We start from the raw sequence: 23,185 nt of genomic DNA on the forward strand, positions 1-23,185 counted from the left end.
TCACTGCATTCATCTACAGTGCAAAACACGCCCCCCCCTCCCCCCCCGGGCAGCCAGTCTCAGAGGCCAGATCTCCAGCCTCGGACAATGGCCGTGTAGCCGCGCCGGCTTGGCCGCACCTACACACTGCACACCCCCACTGCATGCACACATCCGTACACACTGCGCACCCCCACTGCGTGCACACACACTGCACACCTCCACTGCGTGCACACACACACACGTACACACTGCGCACCCCCACTGCGTGCACACACACTGCACACCTCCACTGCATGCACACACACACACGTACACACTGCGCACCCCACTGCGTGCACGCACACTGCATACCTCCACTGCGTGCACACACACACACGTACACACTGTGCACCCCCACTGCGTGCACACATCCGTACACACTGCGCACCCCCACTGCGTGCACACACACTGCACACCTCCACTGCGTGCACACACACACACGTACACACTGTGCACCCCCACTGCGTGCACACATCCGTACACACTGCGCACCCCCACTGCGTGCACACACACTGCACACCTCCACTGCGTGCACACACACACACGTACACACTGCGCACCCCCACTGCGTGCACACACACTGCACACCTCCACTGCGTGCACACACACACACGTACATACTGCGCACCCCCACTGCGTGCACACACACTGCACACCTCCACTGCATGCACACACACACCTACACACGGCACACCCCCACTGCGTACACACACACACGTACACACGGCACACCCTCACTGCGTGCACACACACTGCACACCTCCACTGCTTGCACGCACACACCTACACACTGCGCACCCCCACTGCGTGCACACACACACCTACACACGGCACACCCCACTGCATGCACACACACACACACCTACACACTGCACACCCCACTGCTTGCACACACACACACCTACACACTGCGCACCCCCACTGCATGCACACACACGTACACACTGCACACCCCCACTGCATGCACACCCCCACTGCGCACCCCACACTGCGTACAAACGCACGTAGTTTACATATGCTACACACACACATATAAACAGTGCACACCCCACACTTCCACAGTGCTCACATGCCAGACACAAGGAGACCATGCAAACAGAGTGCACGTGCGCACACGCACACTCACACACTGGACGGTGCACAGGCCCTGTGCCCCTCGGTTGGCCATGGACACCCAGGCGAAGCAGGTGTGCCAGGCTCCCGAACTCTGAGCCTTGCTCCCTTGCAGTGCAGGCCAAACTCCCACTGACTTCCTGGGGAATTTCCCTGACCAGAAGCTGCCCAGGATTTGGCCCAGTCAATGGTAATAGTCCGAGTCACCTCAGTAACGGCAGCCCTGGGCAACAGCCGGAGCCCGCCAGGCGCCGCTGAGACAGACGCAGTAGAATCAAGGCCACAGGCTGGCTCTGCCCTGGCAGCCCCTTGGCACTTGCCCCAGCCCTGTGCAGGTCCCCGGCTCCACCCCGCTCCTGCAGACCCGCCCCGGCCAGTCTGGGCTGATTCTGCTCACAAGGGGCTTGAAGTGCCTGCTCCCGTCTACACTAGCTCCCACCGGGCTGGCGCTGGGCCGGTGCAGGCAACACCCCGGGGGAGGAACCTGCCCGGGAAACGGGCCGAGGGGCCGGTTCTGTGTCTGGGGACAGACGCCCTGTGTTTGCGGCAGGGGCATAGGGGGTGGCAAACTGTTGGGAACCAAGGAGCTGCCTCCCCGCCCCTCCCGGTGCCGGAGCTGTCCTGGATCCCAGCCCCCAGCCGGGGCAGCCAGGAGACCCTCCCGTCCCTGCCCCCCCCATGCTACTGGCAGGACTGGACGCACTAGGCTCCCCCATCGCTCAGGGCGATGCTCCTCCGGCCGGAGCCATCCCTGCTCCCCCGCCCTTAACATCTCCCCATTGCGTGGCACCCCCGCCTCTCCCACCCCAAGGCGGGGCACTCCCCGTGAAGCCCGACCCCCCGGCGGGGAACCTGCCGTTCCTGCTGCCTCGCCCCTCCCGCCCGGGCTGGAGTTTGCCCCGGCCTTTGCTCCCAACTCGCAGAGGAAGGAGGGGAGCGGACTGCGCCTGGCTGCAGCCTTACCTTTCCACACGGCACTGCTGGGCACTGCACACGGGCCGCCACGATGCTTAAGAGGGAGTCCAGGGCAGCATGGGGCAGAGAGCCTTCTCCCGACGCCAGCAGGGCCCACACGCTCTGCAGCACCTCCTCCTGGCTGGGCACCGGCCCCCCTCGCCCCAGGCACATGGCCCCCCCCAGGCAGAGCAGAACCAGGGGCACCGGGAGCGCCATGGCAGCGTCCTCGAGGGCTGCACGGGCTCGGGGAGACGCAGCGGCTCCGGCCAGGCTCCCCAGGGCCAGAGAGCCAGAGCTGTGGGGAGCAGTGGCTCTAATCCGGCAGGTATTTGCTGCTGCCGGCTGTGATTGGCTCAGGGTGAGATTGCCTCGGGTTAACCATTCCACAGAACCCGTCCAGCTCTGCAGATCCTCCTGCGATAGGGGCAGGGCAAGGTGGCTCCGAGTTACCCAGCCCAGCCAGGGAGTGGCGGGGCTCTGCTCTGCCAGGAGAGCGGGCACGGCCCCGCTCCAGCATCGTCAGCAGAGCTGCCCCCGCCGGGAGGAAATGAGCAGGCAGGACCTGCTCTGAGGCTATTGCCCAACACGGCTCCAGCCCCGGCCCTGGAGACAGGACAGCTCATTCACCCAGTGGCCCCAGCTCTTCCACGAGGAAGGAAAGGCCTGCACGGGGCAGACGCATGGACGACAGGCTCCTGGTCCCCGCTCCACCGCCAACCTGTGCCAATCCTTTCCCCTCTGTGCCTTAACTCCCTCCCCTGGAGGACAAGCCCTGTCTCCCACATGGGGACGGTGTGGGTTTGTGAACAGCAGGGATGGTTCTGCTGGAGATGGGCACTTCACTCTGCCCTGGCAAGCCCCGACCGCCACACCGGCCTCGTCAGCCCCAGCACGCAGCACAGCCGGGGAACGGGCTCCTGGGGAAGTGACTCACACAGGGTCATGCAGTGAATCAGTGGAGAGTTGGGGCTAGAATCCCTGATGTCACAGCCTTCAGCTGTAACCACTAGGACACGCTCCCCTCCCAGAGCCAGGAACCCCCGACTCATCCTTCCTGTGGCTCTGACTGCTGGAGCCCACTTCCCTCCCAGAGCTAGGACAGAACCCAGGAGTCCTGGCTCCCAGCCCCCGCTGCTCTATCCCACTAGGCCCCACCCTCCTCCCAGAGCTAGGACAGAACCCAGGAGTCCTGGCTCCCAGCCCCCCAGCTCTATCCCACTAGACTCCACAGCAGACTCTTTAGCGTCCCGTTCATTCTGGGCTGGGGCTGGAAGGGTCCTCCATGTACCCCGATCAGTGGCACTGGAGCCGGGGGGCCCGTGGAGGGAGGGTCTGTTGTTGAGTGGGCCCCAGTGGACCCGGGGAGCAGGGCTGGGCGCAATGCGGCCAGGTGGACAGAGCAGAGCCCAGGATTTAGTGACATTCCACCTGCGCTCAGCTGCCCTGTGTGCTGTGAGCTCTCTCCAGGGCAGGGCCGGCTTTGGGAGCCATGGCACTCGGGCTGCAGCCACAGGCGTAGGCCAGCGATGGACCCGGTGGGAGGAGGCGTTCCAGCCGCACGCAGACCTGGCCGTGCAGGAGGGTGACAACGGCAGGACAGTGGAGCTGTCAGTGAACCTTCCTGGGGAGCGAGGCCGAGACACCGCTGCCTCGAGCTTCCCAGCATCCCGGGTCCCTGGGGCCCGAAGGGGAGGGGACAGCCCTCTATGTTACTGCCTTACGCACACGGGCTGCGCCGGGCAATCTCGGGGGGCTGACAGAAGCCCTAATTCCAGACCGGATAGTCGGCCCTGCGGGAGCAGCTGCTCCAGGAAGACGATCTCACATTAGACTAATAAATTGGTTAGTCTCTAAGGTGCCACAAGTCCTCCTTTTCTTTTCACATTAGACAGATGATCAGCCGTGGGGCACGCAGCTGAAGCCTCAGGAGACGGGCTGGAAGCCCAGGGAGGCAGGACAGCCCCAGGAATACCGCCAGGGAGACCCCAGCAGAGGCAAGAAGGTGGCATGTTCCAGCCCCCTGGGGAGATGCATTGCCTGCGGGCGCCTGGGCGGGTAAAGGAGAAGTGCCCACCCCGGACAGCACTGCCAGGAACCCCTAGAGCTGAGGTGCTCAGCCTGGTGCAAGAGGGGGAGGGCCCGTCAGACAGCAGCGATGACATCGCGACCCTCCTGGAGTCCCAGAGCATAGCAGGCTCAGACTGCCGGGCCAGGACAGCAGCAACGGACAATCCCACCCTCCGTGCACACAGCGACGGTGACGGGCAATGCCCTGTGGGGGCAGAGCCTCCTGCAGCATGATTCCTGCAGGGACGGGACTCAAACTCACCTATCACAAAGAGCAGGCACAAGCTACGCACGTCCAGAGAGAGCAGAACGCAGCCCGTGGGAAAGTGGGACCAAGCGGCTCGGCAGCAGTTCTGCTGAAAAGGACCTAGGGGTGACAGTGGACGAGAAGCTGGATAGGAGTCAGCAGTGTGCCCTTGTTGCCAAGAAGGCCAATGGCATTTTGGGATGTATAAGTAGGGGCATAGCCAGCAGATCGAGGGACGTGATCCTTCCCCTCTATTCGACACTGGTGAGGCCTCATCTGGAGTACTGTGTCCAGTTTTGGGCCCCACGCTACAAGAAGGATGTGGAAAAATTGGAAAACATCCAGCGGAGGGGAACAAAAATGATTAGGGGTCTGGAACACATGACTTATGAGGAGAGGCTGAGGGAACTGGGATTGTTTAGTCTGCAGAAGAGAAGAATGAGGCGGGATTTGATAGCTGCTTTCAACTACCTGAGAGGTGGTTCCAGAGAGGATGGTTCTAGACTATTCTCAGTGGTAACAGATGACAGAACGAGGAGTAATGGTCTCAAGTTGCAGTGGGGGAGGTTTAGGTTGGATATTAGGAAAAAATTTTCACTAGGAGGGTGGTGAAACACTGGAATGCGTTACCTAGGGAGGTGGTGGAATCTCCTTCCTTAGAGGTTTTTAAGGTCAGGCTTGACAAAGCCCTGGCTGGGATGACTTAGTTGGGGATTGGTCCTGCTTTGAGCAGGGGGTTGGACTAGATGACCTCCTGAGGTCCCTTCCAACTCTGATCTTCCATGATTCTATGACTCTAAAGTGAGAACTAACCTGGAAAGCAACAGGCAGTGACAGCTGAAGTTTGCAGTGGTGGATGGGGAGCACACTGCACACCCCACACCCTGCACACACACACACGGACACACTGCACACCCCACACCCTGCACACACACACACCCCACACTGCACACACCCACGTACACACAGCCATACAAGCCATGGAGCTTCTCAGGGTGCAGGGTCAGGATTTCAGCGCTGCAGTGCAGGTAGCAAAAGGAGGAGTCCCCTGGACAACGGAGCCCATCTGAGAAGCACCGGGGGGGGGGTGTTTTCCAAGGCAGCGGGGGCCTCGAAGGAAAGCTGCGAGTGGAACCTGTGAGCTTACCACGAAGGGAAATTCCAGTGGCACTGCGCACTCCAGTATGCAAGGAGCTTGCAAGCTGAAGAGGAGCGGTATCTTAACACGTAGAAGTGGCAAAGAGTCCCGTGGCACCTTATAGACTAACAGACGTATGGGAGCATAAGGTTTCGTGGGCGAATACCCACTTCGTTGGATGGTCTTCAAAACATGCATCCGACAAAGTGGGTATTCACCCACGAAACCTTACGCTCCCATACGTCTGTTAGTCTATAAGGTGCCACGGGGCTCTTTGCTGCTTTTACAGATCCAGACTAACACGGCTCCCCCTCTGATACTTAACACCTGGATTCAGAGTAGCAGCCGTGTTAGTCTGTATTCGCAAAAAGAAAAGGAGGACTTCTGGCACCTTAGAGACTAACCCATTTATTTGAGCATAAGCTTTCGTGGGCTACAGCTCACTTCATCGGATGCAGTGAGCTGTAGCTCACGAAAGCTTATGCTCAAATAAATTGGTTAGTCTCTAAGGTGCCCACAAGTCCTCCTTTTCTTTTAACACCTGGAGAGGCCAATGCAGGCTGAGTTAGCAGCATGGTGATGGTAAGAAACCATCAGATAAATAACACATCTGCAGAGACCTGAAGCCTCTGGACCAGGCATTGTAAAGATGCCACTATCCACTGGCCACAGCTGATGACATCTTGCCAGAACTTTCCAAAGCCAGAATCTGTATGGGCCGGGAGGGGAGGAATGGGGCTTGGCACGTCAGCCTGGATAGAGTCCAGCGTGCTGACAACCTGTGCGACACTGTCTGGTTGTTGCACATGGCTGCGCATGTGGACAGGCACAAGCCCAGCACCAGAGGTGTTCCAGAGAAGGCTCATGTAACGCTGCCTGCCGTGACCCCAGGGCATGCATGCCAGCCTCAGGGCAGAGTGCTGGGAACCCGGCACCAACCCCACATTGGCTGTGAGCTCTGTATTCGATTTCACCAACCAGTTACCAGGTGTGAGCTCCTCAGGCCCTGCAGCAGCCTAACTTGGGAGTCACAGACAGGCCCCGTAACCAGTCCTATAATAAACTACACACAGATTTATTAACTAGGAAAAAGAAGTTAGAGAGATTTACAAGATTAAAGCAGGTAACCATAGATACACAAATGAGTTACAATCTTAAGTTCCAAAAAGTCGTAGAAGTTTCTATGTTCAGCAAGCTCCCTTGAGACATGGTGACTTTGGCATGAGCTGGCACCTGATCTGTCAGCATCACAACTCACCCAAGCACCAGAAGGGCTACCTGGGGTGAAAATACCTGCAGACGTTCTCCTCCATGCAGGTGAAGGGAGCAATGATACAGACACGGAAGGAGACCCTGGCTGAAAATGACCAGACTTTTCTACAGTGATGTAAGGACAAGAGCCTAAAATTCAGCCCAGACAAAATGTGACCCGAACTTCATGAGGTGACAGGTGTTGCTCAGGGCAGAGGGACTAAAAGCAGGTCCCAGCTGGACCAAGACAGTCAGAGACAGGCCAGCTGCAGTGGATGTGACAGGGGCAGAGTGCTTGGTAGGAATGATCACGTGATGGTTGCCCTGTTCTGTTCACTCCCTCCGGGGCACCTGGCATTGGCCACAGTCGGTAGACAGGAGACTGGGCTGGATGGACCCTTGGTCTGACTCAGTCTGGCCGTTCTGATGTTCTTATCGATCCATTGTCTGTCCAAGTTCTGACCACCCCTGGCTGCAGGAATGGAGCCCAGATGCCAGCTCAAGGCAGGGTGACATTGGATGCCCCTGTCCTGGAGCATCACCAGCCAGGAGAGCCACTGCCACCCCCAGGTGCTGCATGGGAGAAAGGACTGGGTGGAGCTCTGCCGCGGGAGCAGCCAGTCACTTACACCAGCCGAGTGCCAGCAGGGTCTGAACAAGGGCACCCCAAACAGAACAAACGCTGCTGGCTGTGGTATTTGGAGGGGGGCGTGACGCTCTCCTCGGGGAGCCCCTGTGGAACCCCTCTCCCTGCCTCAGCAAGGGGGAGCTTGGCCGGAGCTTAACCTGTGCGACAGCCCCGGTCACACCAGTCTGTCCACCTCGCCAGCAAACGCCTCCTGGCTAACCCTCGCCTGGCAGGCACTGCCCAGTGAACCCGCGGTCCCCAGAGACATCTCTGCAGTGTCCAGTCCCTCCCCCAGACACCCACAGAAATCCCCTGTCTGCAAAGAGCCAGAGCCCAGACACCAGCCTGTTGGCTCACCGAGGACATGCTCTTTACCTTAATACGCGGCAGTGGGATGGCTCAATGGCAAACTAAGCATACGTTTATTACTAAGGAACAGAGATTTCAGTGCCACTGAGCGAGAGAGCCCGAGACAGGGCAGGTTACAAATCAAACCCAAATAACACTCTTCCTGGGGACTACACCTTACTTACTGCAAGTTACGACCTTTGTCTAAGCAGTTTCCTCACGTGCATCAAGCTCCCAGCACCTCCAGCCCTCCGGCCACAAGGATCCACCATTCACAGACCCCTTTGTCCCCTGAGCTCCTTCTTCGTGGTCCAAAGAGGCTGCAGCTGCTCCAGCACTACCAGGCAGGCATCAGCCATTGTCCAGGATGATTCCTGGTATTAGCTGGCACCCGGAGCAGGGCCCGACTACCCGGCGTCGGTGAGCTGCAGGAAGGAGATAGGGCCACCGAATCCACTGACAGCTGCGCTGTCTCCCTGAGTCAGGAGAAAAGTCGACGGATGGCAAAGAGGCTGCGGAACCAGAGCACGACCCTAGCGGGGGCGAGGGACAAAAGTCCAAAGCCAAGGACCAGGAGGAGCAGAACTGTATTTCCGAAGGAAGAGGAGCCGAGTGGGCAGGATGGAGTTGTATTTCGCGGACACACGCCTGTTGTCCCCACCTCGTTATGTAAAATACACTTGCCCCACACCTGGGCAGCGCCCGCTGTCTGAGATGGGCTCAAGGGTGAGCGTCCTGGCCAGGATGAAACCCCAGCTCTGCTCCTCAGCAGAGGGGCCTGCCGCCTGCCGGCCACGTGATAACCGCCAGCAGGAAGAGGCTCTGGCACCGTGTGAGGTGCCCGCTCCTCCACGGGGAAAGCTGGGCGTGGACTTACCCCCCCAGGGAAAGCAGTACCTGAGTGCACTAGAGACTGTGCCAACGTTCGGGAGGTCCAGGCCCTGCCCGACACAAGCAGCAAGGCAGTGACTGGTGAACTGGCAGCCGCTTTGCAGATACAGCATCCCACCGACAATGGACCCCAGTTTGCCCGGGAAGAATTCAAGAGGAATGGGGGTCTGCCCACCGCCCACCTGCCCGGCACACCCACCGAGCAATGGGAAGCAGAATCAGCTGTGACAGCTGCTGAGAGACTCGTCCACAAGGCTGTTTCTTCTGGGTCAGGCCCTGGTTAGCTGTCCCCAGGACCAGCTCCTCACCGGGGTGTCAGGGTACAGGCACTGACGGGGTGAGGGGCCCAAGCCTCTCACAAGGGCAGCTACTCCTGCGCTCCCAGCTTACCGGAGGGTCTGGTACTTCTGGGAATGGCGAGGGCCCACCCCAGCCGGCATGACCCCACCCCACAGCCTTGTGCGTGCAAGGTCACGCCGGCGGGTGCAGAGCGATGTGCTCCTCACTATGGCATCTGCTGTGTGATACCGGATCAAACCACGCCTGTCTCTGTCTCCGTGCTGGACGGGGCATAAGGTGCCCCAAGAGGACTGTCCGGTTTACAGCTGGATGAACGGCCTGCCTACCTGTTACCAACGATGGGAGACCGGCTGCAGCCAGGATGGAGACCCACTGACAGGAGATGGCTGGCCCTGGAGTACAACGCATCAGCCAAGGACCTGCCAGCCATGGAGACAGGCGCTCCTATGCAGAGCCGGCCAGAGACACCCAATGGAGTCGTGGGGGTGCCAGGGACCTGGCTCACACCTGGTGACTGTGCGAGAGGATGAGGGATCCGAAGGGACAGGACACACTTAGGAGCCAGCAGACCCAGCACCCGGGGAGAGCCCACCGTGCTCCGGAGAACACCGCAGAGCGCAGACAGAACCACCCGAAGCCAGACTGCTCTGAGAGCGCTTGCTGCGCTCGGGGACAGGGCGCCAGAGATGGACCATGCCCGCCGTGAGTGCCTGAGGGGCAGGCCAGCCTTGCTCCCAGGCTGCGTAACCAGCCGAGTCTGGGGCAAAGCCAAGGCTCCGGTCGGCTGCATTCTGGTAACGTCCAGCTGGAGGGACCCCGGGCTCAGGGCGTCAGTTGTTTGTGTCTGATGTTCATAGTGAAAGGTCCGGGACGCCGTGTCATATCCGGGGAAGGGGTATCGGAGGCCCTGGCCCTGGAGGGGCTGGTATTTAGCAGCCATGGGCGGAGGTCGGTCGGGAGCAGCCTGGACACCAGCTCGACCCACACGCAGCTCCGGGAACAACCTGACGGGAGCCTCCCTGGGGAAATCCACCTGGGGCCACTGAAGTCCTACTTGGGCAACTCAGCTGGGCTCTGGGCCTTAGGCTGGCTCCAGGGGGCGGGGAGGGGGAATTTCACGCCCTGCGGCTGAGCTGTTCCGCTTCCTCCCAGCCTGGGACCACAGCTGAAACACGGAGCCCCCAGCCCAGTTCTTCCCCCTCCATCCTGGCCCCATCTTCCTCCATAGCACACGGGAGCTTGTCCCACCCTCGCGGACCCCCGGCTGAGGCCCAAGCCTGATGGCCTTTGGGAAGGAGCAGTCTGGCAGCCCCCACGGGGACGGAGAGCTGGGTCCTGCTGGCCCCACCCCTCAGGCCAACGGGGACAGAGAAAGACCATCAGGAACAGGTGCTGGAACTAGGGATGCTGGGGGTGCAGGAGCACCCCCTGGCTTGAAGTGGTTTCCATCATATCCAGGGTTTACAGTCTGGCTCAGTGGCTCTCAGCACCCCCACGAGACACATCGTTCCAGCCCGCCGCCATCAGGTGCCAGCAGCCAGGAGAGGGCAGTCCCTGGGCCAGTCCCATTAGAGCCTGTCTGGTTCAGGGAACTGGCACACTCCGTGCCTTGCCAGGCTGGTCCAGAGGCCCCGCAGCTCTCTCAGACTCTCCCATGCTGGGCTCCATGGCCATAGCCCTCGTCAGCCCCGTTTAGCCACCAGGCAAGGGGACTCCCTGGAGCTCCTGGACCCCATGGCAGGAGGGCAGCTGCTATTGATTCCTCTTCGCCTCGGGGCAGCTGCAGACCCACAGGCAACGGCGCAGGGGGCATCGCTCAGGAAATGCCCTCTGGGGCCCCACACTGCTCGGGACTGGCCCGCACGGACCCCGTCAGCTCATCGTATCTGACGTCAAGCCCTCCTCTGCCAGCACAGCTAGGAAACCAGTGATTCTTACTGTATTCGGCTGCTGCCATGCTGAGATACCTGCCTGCCCCGCTGACCCCCATTGTGCCCTGGCACTCCCCCCTCCATCCGGCCGGCCGGCTCCACCTGTTGTCTCATCTCGTCCTGCGTTTGGAAGCTCTTCGGGGCAGGGATTGTCTTTGTAGTCTGTGTTTGTGCAGTGCTGAGCCCAGTCGGGGCTTGGTTTGCGAGGGGGGCTCCCAGGCACCGCGGTGTACAGATTGTGACGTTGCACCTCATAATGCTTTATAGAAATATGCTTATGAGTGTAAATATGACATAACTGGAATATGTTTTATGCTAGATATGTCATGTAACATATCTTTGCAAAGGTTATGTTCTACTGCATGTATTCATCCTATTCGTAGGCATGTATCATGTTTATATCTGAAGTTATGAGCGTTGGCTCTATGCTTGTATTTAAGATGTTTGTTGTAGAAAGGACCTAAGGCAGATTTGGTCAACATAGTGTGAAGGGGTTATTCAAGAAATGGAAGAACTTGGCTAACAATGGACCTTGATAGATGCCAGTCCACATCTGAGCTTTCCTGGGAAAGTCCTGTAGAGAACTGAGTCTTGTATGGACATGTGACTTGCCCATGTGACTCCAAAACTCCATCTTGTAGCTGTGATTCTATACAGGGGGAGAGAGGGGTCTCCACCCACAAGAGGGAGGCTATATAAGCCCCTCAGAAACCCCTCCATTTTGTCTTCAGCTGGCACAAAAGATAGCCTCCCCACCCCAAAGAGATGCCTGAAAGAAACTGGAACAAAAGACAATAACTACAGGGGTGTGAGTGATTGCTGGACCCAGACTAGGAAGGAGTCTAGTCTGTAAAAGAGGTTTATTGGAACATCTCTGAGGGTGAGATTTACCTGCATTTAGCTTCTTACTCTGTTAGGCTTAGACTTGCATGTTTTATTTTATTTTGCTTGGTAACTTACTTTGTTCTGTCTGTTATTACTTGGAACCACTTAAATCCTACTTTTAATATTTAATAAAATCGCTTTTTACTTATTGATTAACCCAGAGTAAGTGATTAATTCCTGGGGGAGCAAACAGCTGTGCATATCTCTCTATCAGTGTTATAGAGGGTGAACAATTTATGAGTTTACCCTGTATAAGCTTTATACAGAGTAAAATGGATTTATTTGGGGTTTGGATCCCATTGGGAACTGGGTATCTGGGTGTTGGAGACAGGAGCACTTCTTCAGCTGTTTTCAGTTAAGCCTGCAGCTTTTGGGGGGCGTGGTTTGGACCTGGGTCTGTGTTTCCAGCAGGCCGGTGTGTCTGGCACAACCAGGCAGGGTTCTAAAGTCCCAGGCTGCCAGGGAAAATGGGCTCAGAGGTAGTCCCAGCACATCAGGGGGCAGTTCCCAAGGGGGTTTCTGTGACCCAACCCGTCGCACAGATAATAAACCATCATCATCTTCCCAGGGATGGCCCTGACCCGGAGGCCTCTGTGCAGGTGGGAACAGTGCGTGGGCTCTCCCCTGTGGAGAGTTACGTTTTCAGCTCCGACGCCCCGGGGATGGGCCCGGAGTGACCTGGCCACACAGCTAGATAGCCAGGCACCACAACACACCGCAAGCTCTGGGGAGGTTCTGCACAGACAGAGTCCTCGCTGCCATGGGCTGGACCCCCCACCACCTCCCCCAGAACCAGACGGGGATTCGGACCCGGAGCCCAGTCTGCATCTGGGAACTCCAGCATGTCACTGCTCACTATCAGCCAGAGGAGGCGGCTTGGAAACCTGAGGTTCGCGCTGGGGAGAGCTGGCCCCTGGGGACCCCCAGCACGTGCAGAGCACCGAGCAACCAAGAACTGATCAACCGCATTCGCAGCTCCCCGGGAGCTGGGGAGGAAGGGAGATGAATTCTTGCCAGGTGATGGCTCTGGCTGGGACAGAACTCGGCAGCCGGGGTCCCCTCTGCTCTGTGGGGCCGTTACACCCCATGGCACTTGGCCTGGATTTCCCTCCCAATTCCCATTGTTACACAGTTCACTCCCCCCGCTGCCCTTCACCCCAGAGCCAGCTGCATTTCAGCGGGCCCGTGCCGGCAGTGTTCGGAGCGTTCCTTGGGAGCAGTGGGGCTGGAGGGGATAGTACTGAGACCCAGCTCTGGGTCGGTGTTCGGTCATGTGGGGGGGGGGGTGGAGGTCACAACACAACTGGCTAGTGCTTTCTGCCATCTCAGCGGGCAGGACTCAGCAATCAGCTGTTCTCACGATCCCTGCGCACTGAGCCCCACCCCCCGGAGCAGGGGACAGCCCCCGTCCGGGCTGGGATCTGACCCAGAACTGGTCCCAGCAAGACATAACTGGACCCAGGGACTCAAATACAGACCCCACCCTGCCCGTACCCTGACAAAGGGAGGGTGCAGCAGGGAATTGCCTGAAATGGAAATTGGCCAGGACACGGAGTTCACACCGTGAGTTCTACTAAAAGTGCCCCGGGGAGCTTTCCTGGCTCCGGAGGGCCAGGGGCTCTTTGGGACACTGCAGCTCCTAGCCCTTCCCTGGGATGAGTGCTGCCCCAGAGGTGAGAGTGCCCCCAACTGAGCCCTGATCCCAGCAGTCTCTGGGGTTTCCCCAGCCTGAGGACCAGTCCAGCCGGTTCTGCTTAGCTGCTGAGCTGGGGGGAGCCCAGCCTGCAGCTCTTTATCCCCCCTGCAATGCCCACAGCACAGCCCCTCTCATCTACACCGGCACTCATAGGCTGCCCTGGCCGGCCATTTCCCCAGAGTGGAGCTTCCCCAGGGCAGCAGCCATGTCTGGGTCCTGCCCTGCACATAGAATATCAGGGTTGGAAGGGACCTCAGGAGGTTCTAGTCCAACCCCTTGCTCAGAGCAGGACCAACCCCAGCTAAATCATCCCAGCCAGGGATTTGTCAAGCCTGACCTTAAAAGCCTCTAAGGAAGGAGTTTCTACCACCTCCCTAGGTAACCCATTCCAGTGCTTCACCACCCTCCTAGTGAAAAAGTTTTTCCTAATATCCAACCTAAACCTCCCCCACTGCAACTTGAGACCATTACTCCTCCTTCTGTCATCTGCTACCACTGAGAACAGTCTAGATCCCTCCTCTTTGGAACTCCCTTTCAGGGAGTTGAAAGCAGCTATCTTTTTCTTCTCTTCCGCAGACTAAACAATCCCAGTTCCCTCAGCCTCTCCTCGTAAGTCATGTGTTCCAGTCCCCTGATCATTTTTGTTGCCCTCCACTGAACGTTTTCCAATTTTTCCGCATCCTTCTTGTAGTGTGGGGCCCAAAACTGGACACAGTACTCCAGATGAGGCCTCACCAATGTTGAATAGAGGGGAATGATCACGTCCCTCGATCTGCTGGCAATGCCCCTACTTATACAGCCCAAAATGCCATTAGCCTTCTTGGCAACAAGGGCACACTGTTGACTCTTATCCAGCTTCTCATCCACTGTAACCCCTAAGTCCTTTTCTGCAGAACTGCTGTGACGAAGTGGGACTGTTCTTAATGTTTCCTCTGAACAGTGTGGGGGTGCCTCAGGTTCCCCTATGCAGTTCTTAAGTCTCTAGGGGGTGGGATAAGGGTGTATGATCGTTGCAGAGCCCTAGAGGGCAGGTGTGTGCAGGGGTCTGGACACAGAGAATGGCCGACACCCTGTTTCCTGGCCACTGATGGCCTGGGCCCTTCCCCCCTGCGAGGTGAGAACTAAAGGGTTGAAGAACAAAGGAATCAGGTGCCCTCCTGGCCTGGGAAAGGGACAAAAGTCGGGGGGGGGGAGTCAGTTTGGGGCTGGCTGGGGACAAGGAGTGAAGTGCAGACATGGTTGTCTGGCTCACTGCCCCCCAAAATGGACCCAGCTGAGGGGTCCTGTTCTCTGCACCTACAAGCTCTGTGTTAGACCATGTTCCTGTCATCTAATAAACCTCTGTTTTACTGGCTGGCTAAGAGTCACATCTGACTGCGAAGTTGGGGGGCAGGACCCTCTGGCTTCCCCAGGACCCCGCCTGGGCGGACTCGCTGTGGGAAGTGCACGGAGGGGCAGAGGATGCTGAATGCTCTACGGTCAGACCCAGGAAGGTGGAAGCTGTGTGAGCTGTGTGTCCTGAAGACAGGCTGCTCACAGAAAGGAGGCTTCCCCAGAGTCCTGACTGGCTTCATGGGGAGCAGTTCCAGAGCATCGCCCAGGGACTCCGTGACAACTGCTGCCCAGCCCTTCGGTCCCTAGTCTGTAGCGGTGCATGGGATTCTTCTGTCCTAAGTGCAGGACTCTGCACTTGTCCTTGTTGAACCTCATCCGATTTCTTTTGGCCCAATCCTCCAATTAGTCTAGGGCCCTCTGTATCCTATCCCTCCCCTCCAGCGTATCTACCTCTCCTCCCAGTTTAGTGTCCTCTGCAAACTTGCTGAGGGTGCAATCCACACCATCCTCCAGATCATTAATGAAGATGTTGAACAAAACGTGCTCCAGGCCACAGACGACCGGCCCAGCGTCGCGGTCCCTCCTCCCACCCTGCCACCGGCCGTGTCGATGTTAAGGCCGCTGGTTGATCTGTCCGCAGGACGTGCCCGCACGGGGGGGTGTGTGCACCAGGGTGGAAGTGCTGGGCAGAGGGCCGTGAGCGCTGCACGTGTTGGCGTCTGGCTCAGCAGCGCCTGCGTGTTTCTGACTGTATCCTGTCACACTGACAGTATCCGGCAGTGACACGTATGTCCTGCCCAGTGACCCCGGCATGGAGCACCCCCTTCTGCAATACGAGCCCCAGCCGCACAGCTGTGTGCACACGTACACCCGCAGGTAACTCCGGCATGGCGGATCCAGCTGTGCAGACACCAAGGGACGCTGCCATGGGCTCCGGCTCCAGCCTGGCGATCCCCTCCGACCCTCGGGCCTCCGGCGCCGGTCTCAGCTCACCAAGACGCACCAGGTGGTGCACAGGCCACGCTGCAGGTGCTCCCTGGCCGTGTCACCTGCCGGTGGCTGAACTCACGTGGACCCACTGGGGAGCTCTGGGGGGTTGGAGCCTGCGGGCCCCTCTCGGAGCAGTGGGGCCCTGGCAAGAGCGAGGGCCTGGGAGCAAGGCACTAGGGGGCAGTACAGCCAGGGGGTGGGCAGGGGGGAGCTGGAGGCAGACGGGGCTCCTGGGACTGGAGAAGCCGCCCCTCCAGCATTGGGTGACCAGACAGCAAATGTGAAAAATGGGGATGGGGGTGGGGAGTATAGGAGCCTATATAAGACCCAAAAATCAGGACTGTCCCTATAAAATCGGGACATCTGGTCACCCTGCTCCAGCAGGACCGAGCCTGTTCAGGGCTGGAGCTGGCCCAGTGCGGGGCTAGTGCAGGGACCCTGGGGCTCATCCCTGCCTCCTGTTCTCCGCTCACACACGGACCACGAGATGCTTGAGCCCGTTTGAGCCCTGGGTGGGGCTGACTGGGGGCAGCACGGCCCGGGGCAGAGTTCCCCACCCAGGGGCCAGGGTCTGCACTGGCAGAGTGCAGCCTGTCTAGGGCCGGCCGGACGCTCCCTGCCTGGGCTGGGAGTGCTCCTGCGGGAGGCTGGGCCCCGTTGCTCTCGAGCTACCCCGTCTGGCCAGCAAAGGAGCAGCACGCAGCAGGCTTCTCACCCCGCTCTTGCCTGCCCCGCTCACCCGCCTGGGGCTGGCCTCACAGCCGGGGTAGCTTCTCACACTACCCTCCTGATCATAGAAGATCAGGGTTGGAAGGGACTTCAGGAGGTCATCTAGTCCCACCCCCTGCTCAAAGCAGGACCAGTCCCCCACTAAATCATTGATACACCTCAATCCCAAACCACAGCCCCCGGCTAGCCCGAGCCCTGCCCCCTCCGTTCTGCCAGCGCCCCTCAGTGCTGGCCCTCAGCCCCGGCCCTCAGCCCCTGCCTGCTCGGCCCTGGGCACCCCCTATGCCCCTGAGTTCTGCAGTCACTCCACAATCCCAACCCGCAGCCCACCCACCCCCACTATAGCAATTAAAACAAGGCCCCCCCAAAGCTCTGGAACACATTGGGCTGGGTGAGCGGAAACCCAGAACAGACCTTTGCCAGCACCCTGCATTAGTTGCTGTTTGCCTTTCTCTGGGTTAATCCAGGGTACACCGACATGTTGAATACTGCATACAGAAGTGGTCCCCCCGTCTCAAAAAGATATATTGGCATTAGAAAAGGTTCAGAAAAGGGCAACTAAAATGATGAGGGGGTTGGAACGGGTCCCATATGAGGAGAGATTAAAGAGGTCAGGACTTTTCAGTTTGGAAAAGAGGAGACTAAGGGGGGGATATGATAGAGGTCTATAAAATCACGAGTGGTGTGGAGAAAGTGAATAAGAAAAAGTCATTTATTTGTTCCCATAACACAAGAACTAGGGGCCACCAAAAGAAATTAATGGGCAGCAGGTTTAAAACAAATAAAAGGAAGTTCTTCTTCACTCAGCGCACAGTCCACCTGTGGAACTCCTTGCCTGAGGAGGTTGTGAAGGCTAGGACTATAACAGGGTTTAAAAGAGAACTGAATAAATTCATGGAGGCTAAGTCCATTAATGGCTATTAGCCAGGCTGGGTAAGGAATGGTGTCCCTAGCCTCTGTTTGTCAGAGGGTGGAGATGGATGGCAGGAGAGAGATCACTTGATCATTACCTCTTCTGTTCGCTCCCTCTGGGGCACCTGGCATTGGCCACTGTCAGTAGCAGGATACTGGGCTGGATGGAGTTTGGTCTGACCCAGTCTGGCCGTTCTTATGTTCTTAATCCCCCCTGGCTGCAGCGGGCCGGTGAACAGGTCAAACCGGCTGAGATCCAGGAGCTGCAGGGCTCAGCTCCGTGTCTTTGCAGCACCTGTCTGTCACGGAGTCCCCGGGCGATGCTCTGGAACTGCTCCCTACGACACCAGTCAGGACTCTGGGGAAGTCTCCTTTCTGGGAGCAGCCGGTCTTCAGGACACACAGCTCACACAGCTTCCACCTTCCTGGGTCTGACCTCGGGGCCTTCAGCCTCCTCTGCCCTCCCCGCACTTCCCACAGCGAGTCCACCAAGGTGCGGTCCTAGGGAAGCCAGAGGGTCCTGCCCCCCAACTTCGCAGTCAGATGGGACTCTCAGCCAGCCCGTAAAACAGAAGGTTTATTAGATGACAGGAACATGGTCTAACACAGAGCTTGTAGGTGCAGAGAACTGGACCCCTCAGCTGGGTCCATTTTGGGGGGCAGTGAGCCAGGCAACCACGTCTGCACTTCACTCCATGTCCTGAGCCAGCCCCAAACTGAAACTCTCTCAAGCCCCTCCTTCCCTGGGCTTTGTCCTTTTCCCGGGGCCAGGAGGTCACCGGATTCCTTTGTTCTCCAACCCTTTAGCTCTCACCTTGCAGGGAGGAAGGGCCAGGCCATCATGGGTTTTTAGATGGGGTAAGATCCAAGTTACCCGGGAAAGAATTTTCTGTAGTATCTGGCTGATGAATCTTGCCCATATGCTCAGGGTTTAGCTGATCGCCATATTTGGGGTCGGGAAGGAATTTTCCTCCAGGGCAGATTGGAAGGCCCTGGAGGTTTTTCGCCTTCCTCTGTAGCATGGGTCACTTGCTGGAGGATTCTCTGCTCCTTGAGGTCTTCAAACTACAATTTGAGGACTTCAATAGCACAGATATAGGTGTGAGGTCTTTTTTAGGAGTGGTGGGTGAAATTCTGTGGCCTGCATTGTGCAGGAGGTCAGACTAGATGATCATAATGGTCCCTTCTGGCCTAAATATCTATGAATCTATGAATCAGTTGCCAGGAAACAGGGTGTCGGCCATTCTCTGTGTCCAGACTCCTGCACACACCTGCCCTCTGGGGCTCTGCAACGATCATACACCCTTACCCCACTGTGAGGATGTGACTCAGCAGGGAGGGGGGAGCATTGACCTGGGAATGTGCCCTGGGGATGAGAGACCTGAGAGCCTGTCACCTGAGCCAGGAGGGGGAGGGGGAGGTAACACCTCTGCCCAGGAATGTGGACAGAGGCTGCAGCAGGGAACCTGCGGGGTAGGTTTAGTTTCAGTTTGGGGCTGGGGAGAGGAACACAGGGAACCCCAGGGCTGGGGTCTAAGCTCCCTGCTCCCCCAGAAGGACGTGATTGAGGGGTCCTGGTTGTACCCACAACCTCTGTTTTGGACTGTGCTCCTGTTGTCCAATAAACCTTCTGTTTTACTGGCTGGCTGAGAGTCTCAGTGGATCCCAGGAAGAGGGGTGCAGGGCCTGGACTCCCCCACACTCCGTGACAACACCTGCCCTCTGGGGCTCTGCAACAATCATACACCCTTACCCCACCCCCTAGATACTTAAGAACTGCCTAGGGGAAACTGAGGCACCCCTACACTATTCAGAGGAAACATTAAGAACAGTCCCACTTCGTCACACTGTCGCTCTGGGATCTGAGCACTGGGGGCAGCAGCCTGCCATAGGGAGCGAGTCTGGCCCAGCCCAGCCGGAGGGAGCTGTCACGGAGTGGGGGGGAGTCCAGGCCCTGCTCCCCTCTTCCTGGGATTCACTGTGACTCTCAGCCAGCCAGTAAAATGGAAGGTTTATTGGACAACAGGAACACAGTCTAAAAACAGAGCTTGTGGGTACAACCAGGACCCCTCAGACAAGTCCTTCTGGGGGGCAGGGAGCTTAGACCCCAGCCCTGGGGTTCCCTGCGTTCCACCACCCAGCTCCAAACTGAAACCAACCCCCCCCCCACCCCCAGCAGGCTCCCGCCTGCAGCCTTTGTCCAGTTTCCCGGGCAGGGCAGAGGTGTTACCACCCCCTCCTGGCTCAGGTTACAGGCTCTCAGGTCTCCCATCCCCAGGGCACATTCCCAGGTCAACACTGCCCACTCCCTGCTGCGTCACATCTCTCCCCCCTTCGAGACTGAACTGAGCAGGGTCACGCTGACCAGTGACCTGGGGAAGTTCGGGGCCCCCTCTCCGGGACAGTGCATCCACTATCAGGTTGGCACTTCCCTTCACGTGGACCACATCCCTGTCGTAATCCTGCAGGAGCAGGCTCCATCTCAGGACTTTGGCATTGGCTCCTTTCATCTGGTACAGCCAGGTCAGGGGAGAGTGGTCGGTGTAGATGGTGAAGTGTCGCCCGAAGAGATAGGGCTCTAGTTTCTTGAGGGCCCACACCATGGCCAGGCACTCCTTCTCGATGGCCGTGTAGTGTTGCTCCCGGGGTAGTAACTTCTTGCTCAGGTACACAATGGGGTGTCTCTCCCCCTTTTCATCCTCTTGCATTAACACCACCCCCAGTCCCGTGTCAGAGGCGTCGGTGAACACCACAAAGGGCTTGTCAAAGTCTGGGTTTGCCAGAACTGGGCCACTGACCAGAGCCTCCTTCAGCGCCCGGAAAGTCTCCTGGCACTGCTCGGTCCAGACCACCTTGTCTGGCTTCCCCTTCTTGCATAGCTCAGTGATGGGGGCGGCTATGGCGCTAAAGTGGGGCACAAATCTTCAGTTGTATCCTGCCATCCCAATAGAGGCCTGGACCTGCTTTTTGGTGTGGGGAGTGGGCCAGTCTCTGATCACCTCCACCTTGGCTGGTTCCGGCTTTAGGCGACCGCTCCCCACCCGATGGCCCAGGTAAGATACTTCAGCCATCCCCACCTTGCCCTTCTCCGCTTTTACAGTCAGTCCAGCCCCTTGGAGTCGGTCCAGCACTTGTCTAACCGGGGACACATGGTCCTCCCAGGTCTGGCTAAAGACACAGATGTCATCAATATACGCCATGGCAAAACTCTCCATCCCCTTCAGTAGCTGGTCCACCAGGCGCTGGAAGGTGGCCGGCGCTCCCTTGAGGCCGAAAGGCAGGGTCAGGAACTCATAGAGCTCCAGAGGGGTGATAAAGGCTGATTTCAGCCGGGCATCTGCATCCAGCGGCACTTGCCAGTAGCCCTTTGTAAGGTCCATGGTGGCAAAGTTATCGAGCTCCTCCCAATTTGTCTAGGAGCTTGTCAGGCCTGGGCATGGGTAGGCATCAGATACAGTGATGGCATTGAGCTTCCGATAGTCCACACAGAACCGGACCGAGCCATCCTTTTTGGGGACCAGCACCACCGGCGAGGCCCAACGGCTGGCCGATGGCTGGATCACCCCCAAAGCTAGCATGTCCCTGACCTCTCTTTGCAGGTCTTGAGCAGTTTTCCCTGTGACCCGGAAGGGGGAGCATCTTATCGGCGGATGCAACCCTGTCTGCACCCGGTGGACAGTCAGATTAGTGCATCCAGGCTGGTTGGAAAACAGCTGTCGATACGGATGCAGCACCCCCCTGATCTCAGCTTGCTGGGCAGGAGTTAGCTGATCTGAGAGGGGAATTGTTTCCAGGGGGAGCCAGCTTTGGTCCCAGGGAATAGATCTACTAAAGGGTCATCTCCCTGCTCCTCCCACTGTCCACACACGGCCAACACCACATTCCCCCTGGCATAATATGGCTTCATCATATTCACATTGTACACCCGGCGGTGGTGCGCCCGGTTCGACAGCTCCACCACATAGTTTACCTCATTGAGCTGCTTGATGACCTTGAAAGGGCCCTCCCAGGCGGCCTGTAGTTTGTTCTCTCTCACAGGGATGAGAACCATCACCTGTTCCCCAGTGGCATAGGCACGGGCCCGCGCCGTGCGGTCATACCAGACCTTCTGCTTCCTCTGGGCTCTGGCCAGATTCTCCCTGGCCAGGCCCATGAGTTCAGCCAGTCTCTCTCGGAAGGTCAGGACATACTCCACCACTGACTCTCCATCGGGAGTGGCCTTCCCCTCCCACTCGTCTCTCATCAGGTCCAGGGGGCCCCTCACCCTCCTTCCATAAACAGTTCGAAAGGCGAAAATCCGGTCGACTCCTGGGGCACCTCCCTGTACGCGAACAGCAGGTGCGGTAAGTACTTGTCCCAATCCTGCGGGTGCTGGTTCATAAAGGTTTTCAGCATCATCTTTAGCGTCCCGTTGAACCTCTCCACCAGCCCATTGGACTGGGGGTGATACGCTGAGGCCCAGTTGTGCCGGACCCCACATTTCTCCCACAAGCACCGGAGCAGGGAGTGGGGAGTGTTGACCTGGGAATGTGGCAGGGGAGTTTCACTGTGGATGGGATACCTGAGAGCTTGTAACCTGAACCAGGATGGGGAGGGGGAGGTAACACCTCTGCCCTGCCGGGGAAACTGGACAAAGGCTGCAGGAGAGAGTCTGCTGGGGGGGTGGTTTGGTTTCAGTTTGGTGCTGGGTGGTGGAACGCAGGGAACGCCAGGGCTGGGGTCTAAGCTCCTTGCTCCCCCAGAAGGGCTTGACTGAGGGGTCCTGGTTGTACCCACAAGCTCTGTTTTGGACTGTGTTCCTATTGTCCAATAAACTTTCTGTGTTACTGGCTGGCTGAGAGTCACAGTGAATCCCAGGAAGAGGGGTGCAGGGCCTGGACTCCCCCACACTCTGTGACAACTGGTGGTAGCAGTGGGATCTACTGCACCCCGTGAACGGGTGCTTCCTGCCGTAAGTGACTGGGGAACAGTAAAACTAAGGGGGATTGACGGGGACCAGGCGTGCTAAAGATTCAGAAAGAGATGGTTTCAGGGGGCGGTTGACCCCTGGGAATGTGTGACCAGAGAGAAGGACTTTTGCAGTGACAGGGTCCCCCGGGGATTGCAGCGAGTGGTCCCAAGGGCGGAGGAGTCTGTAGCTCAACCCTGGCAAAGAGGTGGTGACCTCAAGAAGGACTGGCACCCTCGGGGTTTTTCCTGGAAACCGTGGAAAGCTGCCCGCCTGCGAGTGGCCAGCAGGGAGATGTACGCTAAACGCCTTAAGAGTGATCTGGTGGAGCTGTGCAGGCAGAGGGGGCTGCGCATTGGGAGGTCCACCAAGGAACAGCTGATTGCCCAGTTGGAGGAGAGGGATCGCTTGCATGACCCGATCCCTGTCCCTGAAGGAAGCTGCCCGGTGGATGCAGCTTGGGTCCTGGGGCCTGACTGGGCTGGGAGGGGTCGGACTGCTGCCGAGGACATCCCAAGACCCTTCCTACCTAGGCCTGGGGGAGGGGTTGGGGGAAGCCCAGCAAATACCGAGGGCACTCTGACCCCGGCAGCCAACCAGGGATCCTCCCGGAGGAGCTCCCGATCTCTGGAGCAGAGGCGGCTGGAATGAGAAAGGGAGATGAAAATGAGGGAGCTGAAGGATTATGAAAAGCAACATCAGCATGAGCAGGAGGAGAAGGAGAAACAGAGGTAGCACGAAGAGAAGCAGAGACAGCATGAACTGGAGCTGGCCAGACTGAGGAGCAGTGGGGCCCTG

At 58.3% G+C, this 23,185-nt stretch overlaps 1 protein-coding gene across 1 annotated transcript in view; it reads right to left on the minus strand.

The window, feature by feature from the left end:
- SLC39A4 (solute carrier family 39 member 4) overlaps nucleotides 1-2,495 on the minus strand; it is a 28,128-nt gene extending 25,633 nt beyond the window's left edge. The window contains exon 1 of the mRNA XM_084618109.1: nucleotides 2,098-2,495. Within this exon, the coding sequence (XP_084474235.1) occupies nucleotides 2,098-2,307 (210 nt within the window). The 5' untranslated portion in view covers nucleotides 2,308-2,495. The remainder of the gene's footprint in view (nucleotides 1-2,097) is intronic.
- Between the last annotated feature and the right edge of the window lie 20,690 nt (nucleotides 2,496-23,185).

The sequence above is a fragment of the Lepidochelys olivacea genome (assembly GCF_965140295.1).
Source record: "Lepidochelys olivacea isolate rLepOli2 genome assembly, chromosome: 2".
Taxonomy (NCBI): domain Eukaryota; kingdom Metazoa; phylum Chordata; order Testudines; family Cheloniidae; genus Lepidochelys; species Lepidochelys olivacea.